At 44.1% G+C, this 10,497-nt stretch overlaps 1 protein-coding gene across 1 annotated transcript in view; it reads right to left on the bottom strand.

The window, feature by feature from the left end:
• Positions 1 to 2,348: 2,348 nt before the first annotated feature.
• prdm10 (PR domain containing 10) overlaps positions 2,349 to 10,497 on the bottom strand; it is a 61,630-nt gene continuing 53,481 nt past the window's right edge. The window contains exons 23-24 of the mRNA XM_036961682.1: positions 6,971 to 7,068; positions 2,349 to 2,692 (exon numbers count right to left, since the gene is read on the bottom strand). Coding sequence (XP_036817577.1) covers positions 2,510 to 2,692; positions 6,971 to 7,068 — 281 coding nt within the window. The 3' untranslated portion in view covers positions 2,349 to 2,509. The remainder of the gene's footprint in view (positions 2,693 to 6,970; positions 7,069 to 10,497) is intronic.

Here is a 10,497-nt window from a genome sequence, read left to right as displayed (position 1 = left end):
AGTGCACTGTCTAGGGAATAGGGCTCTGGTCTAAAGTAGTGCACTGTCTAGGGAATAGGGCTCTGGTCTATAGTAGTGCACTGTCTGGGGAATAGGGCTCTGGTCTATAGTAGTGCACTGTCTAGGGAATAGGGCTCTGGTCTATAGTAGTGCACTGTCTAGGGAATAGGGCTCTGGTCTATAGTAGTGCACTGTCTAGGGAATAGGGCTCTGCTCTATAGTAGTGCACTGTCTAGGGAATAGGGCTCTGGTCTAAAGTAGTGCACTGTCTAGGGAATAGGGCTCTGGTCTATAGTAGTGCACTGTCTGGGGAATAGGGCTCTGGTCTATAGTAGTGCACTGTCTAGGGAATAGGGCTCTGGTCTATAGTAGTGCACTGTCTAGGGAATAGGGCTCTGGTCTATAGTAGTGCACTGTCTAGGGAATAGGGCTCTGGTTTATAGTAGTGCACTGTCTAGGGAATAGGGCTCTGGTCTATAGTAGTGCACTGTCTAGGGAATAGGGCTCTGGTCTATAGTAGTGCACTGTCTAGGGAATAGGGCTCTGGTCTATAGTAGTGCACTGTCTAGGGAATAGGGCTCTGGTCTATAGTAGTGCACTGTCTAGGGAATAGGGCTCTGGTCTATAGTAGTGCACTGTCTGGGGAATAGGGCTCTGGTCTATAGTAGTGCACTGTCTAGAGAATAGGGCTCTGGTTTATAGTAGTGCACTGTCTAGGGAATAGGGCTCTGGTCTATAGTAGTGCACTGTCTAGGGAATAGGGCTCTGGTTTATAGTAGTGCACTGTCTAGGGAATAGGGCTCTGGTCTATAGTAGTGCACTGTCTAGAGAATAGGGCTCTGGTTTATAGTAGTGCACTGTCTAGGGAATAGGGCTCTGGTCTATAGTAGTGCACTGTCTAGGGAATAGGGCTCTGGTTTATAGTAGTGCACTGTCTAGGGAATAGGGCTCTGGTCTATAGTAGTGCACTGTCTAGGGAATAGGGCTCTGGTTTATAGTAGTGCACTATCTAGGGAATAGGGCTCTGGTCTATAGTAGTGCACTGTCTAGGGAATAGGGCTCTGGTCTATAGTAGTGCACTGTCTAGGGAATAGGGCTCTGGTCTATAGTAGTGCACTGTCTAGGGAATAGGGCTCTGCTCTATATTAGTGCACTGTCTAGGGAATAGGGCTCTGCTCTATATTAGTGCACTGTCTAGGGAATAGGGTGCCATTTAAAGGAAAACTCCAACCAGAAACCCCTATTTTGGTACTTGTTTCATTAGTCCACTGTTGATATAGTGCCAAAATGTGTTTGCATGTCAGCAATCAAGTTTTCAAGATATCGAACTTTCAAAATACAGAAATACAGCCAGTTTGATGCATTTAGCATCACACGATGCTGCGTTTTGCACTGTTCAACTGGAGGGAGGAAGACATCAGTAAAATACAGACTGGAGAATCATGTCAGGAATGGAACAATGTATTAACTACACCTACAATAATGTGCTGAGAACCATGTTAGGTGGTAAAAGATACTGTAACCTGGGGGAGTTATGGAGAGGTAAGGGGGGGGGGGGGGGGGGGGGTAAGGAGGGTGTTATGGATGGGTAAGGGGGTTGTTATGGAGGGGAAAGGAGGGGGTAAGGAGAGTTATGGGGGGGGGGTGTTATGAGAGGTAAGGAGGGGGTAAGGAGAGTTATGGGGGGTGTTGTGGAGAGGTAAGGGGGGTTGTTATGGAGGGGAAAGGGGGGGGGTGTTATGGAGAGGTATGGGGGGGTAAGGAGAGGTATGGGGGGGTGTTATGAGAGGTAAGGGGGGTTGTTATGGAGGGGTAAAGGGGGGTGTTATGGAGGGGTAAGGGGGGGGTGTGCATGAACAGCTGAACAAAACCCTGCCGAACAACAAACAAACTAAAACTTCACAAATTGTTGTCATAATATATGACCGTTTGGACTGGGAAGCATGCGACAGGCTTAAAGGGTGGGGGGTCTGACCAAGTCTTCTATCTGAAGTGTCAGTCACTGAAAAGGTCTCAGAAACAGAGCTATCGAAGCTCTCCAGTGTGTTTCAGTTTACACACACACACACACACACACACACACACACACACACACAGCTAACTGTATGGCCGTGTTTATACTATGTTCTCCTCCAAAAAGTCCAGATTTCCTTTTCCGCGTCTTGAATGAGCTGCTCCTTTCTTCTGGACAGTTCTGGCAGCTTCTCAGCTCGTTCAGGTCTGTGAGTGAACTTTATGTGTGTGTTGGTGGGTGTGTGTGTGTGTGTTGGTGGGTGTGTGTGGTGTGTGTCTGTGGGGCGGGGCTGCATGCAGACAGGTCTGTGACCAGTCCTTACGTCTCCAAAGAGTAATTGAACTATGTACAGTTGTTCCTAGATCAGTACCAAGATCTGTAGGATAGTTGAGCCTCATATAGGGCTCAATGTCAAAGTGAGTTCCCTGGTTAAACAGCTGTCCCCAGGTCAGTCGTTTGGCGCTGTGAGAAGTAGGTAACAGCTGCTGCTAGAGGTCAAGGTTTGGTGATGTGTAGTTCGCTGGCCCCGGTGCCGTTGGTGGTGGTGGTGATGATGTACTGTGTGGTGGGCTGCTGGGAGGAGGTCTGGGCATCCAGATGGGTCTGGGCCGAGTTCTGGGGGCCGCTGGCCTGCTTAGGGTCCAACTCAGACTGGCCCTCTGAAATCACATAGTGGGTCTGGAACAAGATGGTACAACAGTTAGAATACACAGATCACCAACACCACCATACACCACCACCACCATACACCACCACCACCACCACCATACACCCCCATACACCACCATACACCACCACCACCATACACCACCACCACCATACACCCCCATACACCACCATACACCACCACCACCATACACCACCACCACCACCACCATACACCACCATACACCACCACCACCATACACCACCACCACCACCACCATACACCACCATACACCACCACCACCATACACCACCATACACCACCATACACCACCACCACCATACACCACCACCACCACCACCATACACCCCCATACACCACCATACACCACCACCACCATACACCACCACCACCATACACCCCCATACACCACCATACACCACCACCACCACCACCACCACCATACACCCCCATACACCACCACCACCATACACCACTATACACCACCATACACCACCACCACCATACACCACCACCACCATACACCACTATACACCACCATACACCACCACCACCATACACCACCACCACCACCATACACCCCCACCACCATACACCACTATACACCACCATACACCACCACCACCATACACCCCCATACACCACCATACACTACCATACACCACCATACACCACCACCACCATACACCACTATACACCACCATACACCACCACCACCATACACCACTATACACCACCACCACCATACACCACTATACACCACCACCACCATACACCACTATACACCACCATACACCACCACCACCATACACCACCACCACCCCCACCACCATACACCACCACCACTATACACCACCATACACCACCACCACCATACACCACCACCACCATACACCACTATACACCACCACCACCATACACCACTATACACCACCACCACCATACACCACCACCACCATACACCACTATACACCACCACCACCATACACCACCACCATACACCACCACCACAACCACCACCATCATCCACCACTATACACCACCACCACCATACACCCCTATACATCACTATACACCACCACCACCATACACCACTATACATCACTATACACCACCACCACCATACACCACCACTATACACCACTACTATACACCACCAAAACCACCATGCACCACCAATATACACCACTACTATACAACACTACTATACACCACCACTATACACCACTACTATACACCACCACTATACACCACTATACACCACTACTATACACCACTATACACCACTACTATACACTACTATACACCACTACCATACACCACTACTATACACCACTACTATACACCACCATACACCACACCAGGGTTTCCGTTGCACCGGACAACGTGACCGGTCATTGGGAAATGTACCAGACCCATGTTTTGGGTGCATAACTTATTAGGACATTTAACAGAATATTGAGATTACGGTAATGATTCTTAACAGAATATTGAGATTAAGGTAATGAATATTGAGATTGTGGTAATGGTTTTTAACAGAATATTGAGATTATGGTAATGATTCTTAACAGAATATTGAGATTATGGTAATGGTTTTTAACAGAATATTGAGATTACGGTAATGATTCTTAACAGAATATTGAGATTAGGGTAATGAATATTGAGATTAGGGTAATGATTCTTAACAGAATATTGAGATTAGGGTAATGATTCTTAACAGAATATTGAGATTAGGGTAATGGTTTTTAACAGAATATTGAGATTATGGTAATGATTCTTAACAGAATATTGAGATTATGGTAATGATTCTTAACAGAATATTGAGATTACGGTATTGGTTTTTAACAGAATATTGAGATTACGGTAATGATTCTTAACAGAATATTGAGATTAGGGTAATGAATATTGAGATTAGGGTAATGATTCTTAACAGAATATTGAGATTAGGGTAATGATTCTTAACAGAATATTGAGATTAGGGTAATGGTTTTTAACAGAATATTGAGATTATGGTAATGATTCTTAACATAATATTGAGATTATGGTAATGATTCTTAACAGAATATTGAGATTATGGTAATGGTTTTTAACAGAATATTGAGATTACGGTAATGATTCTTAACAGAATATTGAGATTAGGGTAATGAATATTGAGATTAGGGTAATGAATATTGAGATTAGGGTACTGATTCTTAACAGAATATTGAGATTAGGGTAATGAATATTGAGATTAGGGTAATGATTCTTAACAGAATATTGAGATTAGGGTAATGATTCTTAACAGAATATTGAGATTAGGGTAATGGTTTTTAACAGAATATTGAGATTATGGTAATGATTCTTAACAGAATATTGAGATTAGGGTAATGAATCTTAACAGAATATTGAGATTAGGGTAATGAATCTTAACAGAATATTGAGATTAGGGTAATGAATCTTAACAGAATATTGAGATTAGGGTAATGAATATTAACAGAATATTGAGATTAGGGTAATGAATTTTAACAGAATATTGAGATTAGGGTAATGAATCTTAACAGAATATTGAGATTAGGGTAATGAATATTGAGATTAGGGTAATGGTTTTTAACAGAATATTGAGATTAGGGTAATGAATTTTAACAGGATATTGAGAAATTTTAACAGAATATTGAGATTAGGGTAATGAATCTTAACAGAATATTGAGATTAGGGTACTGATTCTTAACAGAATATTGAGATTAGGGTAATGAATATTGAGATTAGGGTAATGGTTTTTAACAGAATATTGAGATTATGGTAATGATTCTTAACAGAATATTGAGATTAGGGTAATGAATCTTAACAGAATATTGAGATTAGGGTAATGAATCTTAACAGAATATTGAGATTAGGGTAATGAATCTTAACAGAATATTGAGATTAGGGTAATGAATATTAACAGAATATTGAGATTAGGGTAATGAATTTTAACAGAATATTGAGATTAGGGTAATGAATCTTAACAGAATATTGAGATTAGGGTAATGAATATTGAGATTAGGGTAATGGTTTTTAACAGAATATTGAGATTAGGGTAATGAATTTTAACAGAATATTGAGAAATTTTAACAGAATATTGAGATTAGGGTAATGAATCTTAACAGAATATTGAGATTAGGGTAATGAATCTTAACAGAATATTGAGATTAGGGTAATGAATCTTAACAGAATATTGAGATTAGGGTAATGCATATTGAGATTATGGTAATGGTTTTTAACAGAATATTGAGATTATAGTGATGAATCTTAACAGAACAGGTAACTAGTGTTAGGGAGCAGCCAATAAAACAGCACACCTGGGAAAACACCATTCTAACCAGCACACCTGGGAAAACACCATTCTAAACAGAACACCTGGGAAAACACCATTCTAACCAGCACACCTGGGAAAACACCATTCTAAAACAGCACACCTGGGAAAACACCATTCTAAACAGAACACCTGGGGAAACACCATTCTAAACAGAAAACCTGGGGAAACACCATTCTAAACAGAACACCTGGGAAAACACCATTCTAAACAGAACACCTGGGGAAACACCATTCTAAACAGAACACCTGGGGAAAACACCATTCTAAACAGAACACCTGGGAAAACACCATTCTAAACAGAACACTTGGGAAAACACCATTCTAAACAGAACACCTGGGGAAACACCATTCTAAACAGAACACCTGGGGAAAAACCATTCTAAACAGAACACCTGGGGGAAAACACCATTCTAAACAGATCACCTGGGGAAACACCATTCTAAACAGAACACCTGGGGGAAAACACCATTCTAAACAGATCACCTGGGGAAACACCATTCTAAACAGAACACCTGGGGGAAAACACCATTCTAAACAGAACACCTGGGAAAACACCATTCTAAACAGAACACCTGGGGAAACACCATTCTAAACAGAACACCTGGGGAAACACCATTCTAAACGGTTCACCCGATATGGATGAAAATACCCCTGAAATTAAAGCTGACCGTCCGCACTTTAACCTCGTCATCATCGTATCATTTCAACAAAAAATTGGTATCCCTCTCCCAATACTTCTTGGAGCTCACTATAGCTTAGAGTAACCATAAGGTGCATTTGAATTAGCTTGTCTGGCGCCAACTAAGCAGAGTTCCTCTTTAGGACAATTGGAAAGGTCCTAAACATGCAGACACCTCCCTACTGGGCCAGGTGAGCTACAGCTAGGTAAACCCACTGAGAACCACACCGTTTATTGATAACCAAGAGAAGTAGCTAGACCCTCTCTCATAACTCACCGTCTTGACCCCAGCACTGTTGACCCCTGTGACAGGAGTGCTGGCCTCAGCGATCACGTACTGGGTATGCGGCAACGTCATCATCTGGATCTCAGAGGCTAGAGAGAGAGAGAGAGAGAGAGAGAGAGAGAGCGAGAGAGAGATGTTTACTGTTCATTTTTGTTGTTTTTCACTTTATATATTCACTTTGTATGTTGTCTACCTCACTTGCTTTGGCAATGTTAACACGTTTCCCATGCCAATAAAGCCCTTGAATTGAATTGAATTGAGAGAGAGAGATAGAGATAGAGATAGAGATAGAGAGAGAGAGAGAGAGAGAGAGAGAGAGAGTGAGAGAGAGAGAGAGAGAGAGACAGAGAGAGAGAGAGAGAGAGAGAGAGAGAGAGAGAGAGAAAGGAGGAGTGAGACAGGAGAGGGAGGAGAGAGAGGAGAGAGAAGAGTGAGAGAGAGAGAGACAGGAGAGAGAGAGACAGGAGACAGGAGAGAGAGGAGTGAGAGAGACAGGAGAGAGTGCGAGAGAGAGAAGGAGTGAGACAGGAGAGAGAGAGACAGAAGAGAGAGACACAGGAGTGAGTCAGTCAGTATAATGTCTCTGTCGGTTCAACATACTGTTAAGCTATGGCCTGAATCTCTAAGCATTTCTCTCCCGATGTGTGCCCTCATTCACTCCGTCTCATTTAATAAGAAGGGACATTCCCTATCGCTCAACTTGGATTTAATAGGCTGGGATATTCTCTAGAGCTCAACTTGGATTTAATAGGCTGGGATATTCCCTAGAGCTCAACTTGGATTTAATAGGCTGGGATATTCCCTAGAGCTCAACTTGGATTTAATAGGCTGGGATATTCCCTAGAGCTCAACTTGGATTTAATAGGCTGGGATATTCCCTACAGCTCAACTTGTGTAAACGTCCTCTAACCCTGAACCAATCCAACGCTTTTAAATCCCTGAGTGGGAGGAACACTATATTGAAAAAACAGCTGAAGGATGTGTTCCTCTGCCCAGGTGTTGCTGATGCATGCCAGACCTTAAAACGCCTGGTACTTTACATATCAGGTACCTACAGTGCATTCGGAAAGTATTCAGACCCCTTGACTTTTTCCACATTTTGTAACGTTACAGCCTTATTCTGAAATTGATTAAATAAATACAAATCCTCAACAATCTACACACAATACCCCATAATGACATCACAATACCCCATAATGACATCACAATACCCCATAATGCCGTCCCTGGAGGAGGTGCGTCACCTGAGTGGGTTGAGTCACTGATGTGGTCATCCTGTCTGGGTTGGCGCCCCCCCCCCCCCTTAAGTTGTGCCGTGGCGGAGGTCTTTGTGGGCTATACTCAGCCTTGTCTCAGGATGGTAAGTTGGTGGTTGAAGATATCCCTCTAGTGGTGTGGGGGCTGTGCTTTGGCAAAGTGGGTGGGGTTATATCCTTCCTGTTTGGCCCTGTCCGGGGGTGTCCTCGGAGTGGGCCACAGTGTCTCCTGACCCCTCCTGTCTCAGCCTCCAGTATTTATGCTGCAGTGGTTTATGTGTCGGGGGGCTAGGGTCAGTTTGTTATATCTGGAGTACTTCTCCTGTCCTATTCGGTGTCCTGTGTGAATCTAAGTGTGCGTTCTCTAATTCTCTCCTTCTCTCTTTCTCTCTCTCGGAGGACCTGAGCCCTAGGACCATGCCCCAGGACTACCTGACATGATGACTCCTTGCTGTCCCCAGTCCACCTGACTGTGCTGCTGCTCCAGTTTCAACTGTTCTGCCTTATTATTATTCGACCATGCTGATCATTTATGAACATTTGAACATCTTGGCCATGTTCTGTTATAATCTCCACCCGGCACAGCCAGAAGAGGACTGGCCATCCCACATATGCTCTCTCTAATTCTCTCTTTCTTTCTCTCTCTCGGAGGACCTGAGCCCTAGGACCATGCCCCAGGAATACCTGACATGATGACTCCTTGCTGTCCCCAGTCCACCTGGCTGTGCTGCTGCTCCAGTTTCAACTGTTCTGCCTTATTATTATTCGACCATGCTGATCATTTATGAACATTTGAACATCTTGGCCATGTTCTGTTATAATCTCCACCCGGCACAGCCAGAAGAGGACTGGCCATCCCACATATGCTCTCTCTAATTCTCTCTTTCTTTCTCTCTCTCGGAGGACCTGAGCCCTAGGACCATGCCCCAGGAATACCTGACATGATGACTCCTTGCTGTCCCCAGTCCACCTGACTGTGCTGCTGCTCCAGTTTCAACTATTCTGCCTTATTATTATTCGACCATGCTGGTCATTTATGAACATTTGAACATCTTGACCATGTTTTGTTATAATCTCCACCCGGCACAGCCAGAAGAGGACTGGCCAACCCACATAGCCTGGTTCCTCTCTAGGTTTCTTCCTAGGTTTTGGCCTTTCTAGAGAGTTTTTCCTAGCCACCGTGCTTCTTCACCTGCATTGCTTGCTGTTTGGGGTTTTAGGCTGGGTTTCTGTACAGCACTTTGAGATATCAGCTGATGTACGAAGGGCTATATAAAATAAATTTGATTGATAATGACATCACAATACCCCATAATGACATCACAATACCCCATAATGACATCACAACACCCCATAATGACATCACAATACCCCATAATGACATTACAATACCCCATAATGACATCACAATAGCCCATAATGACATCACAATAGCCCATAATGACATCACAATACCCCATAATGACATCACAATAGCCCATAATGACATCACAATAGCCCATAATGACATCACAATACCCCATAATGACATCACAATACCCCATAATGACATCACAATACCCCATAATGACAAAGCAAAAACAGGTTTATTTACATTTTTTTCAAATGTATAACAAATAAACAGATACTATATTTTCATAAGTATTCAGACCCTTTGCTATGGGACTCAAAATTGAGCTCAGATGCATTCTGTTTCCATTGATCATCCTTGGCCGCAGGGCCAGACAAATTACCAGGACGTGTACTCAGAGCATGCGCTGACCAACTGGCAAGTGTCTTCACTGACATTTTCAACCTCTCCCTGGCAGAGTCTGTAATACCAACATGTTTTAAGCAGACCACCATAGTCCCTGTGCCCAAGACCACTAAGGTAACCTGCCTAAACGACTACAGACCCGTAGCACTCACATCCATAGCCACGAAGTGCTTTGAAAGGCTGGTCATGGCTCACATCAATACCATCATCCCAGAAACCCTAGACCCACTCCAATTGGCATACTGCCCCAACAGATCCACAGATGAAGCAATCTCTATTGCACTCCACACTGGCCTTTCACACCTGGACAAAAGGAACACCTATGTGAGAATGCTGTTCAATGACTACAGCTCAGCGTTCAACACCATAGTGCCCTCCAAGCTCATCACTAAGCTAAGGACCCTGGGACTAAACACCCCCCTCTGCAACTGGATCCTGGACTTCCTGACGGGCCGCCCCCATGTGGTAAGGGTAGGGAACTGATGATCCTCACCGTTGACCCTCAA

The sequence above is a fragment of the Oncorhynchus mykiss genome, chromosome 24 (assembly GCF_013265735.2).
Source record: "Oncorhynchus mykiss isolate Arlee chromosome 24, USDA_OmykA_1.1, whole genome shotgun sequence".
Taxonomy (NCBI): Eukaryota; Metazoa; Chordata; class Actinopteri; order Salmoniformes; family Salmonidae; genus Oncorhynchus; species Oncorhynchus mykiss.
Note: the sequence above shows the minus strand (reverse complement) of the source record. Positions and strands in the feature narration are given on the sequence as shown.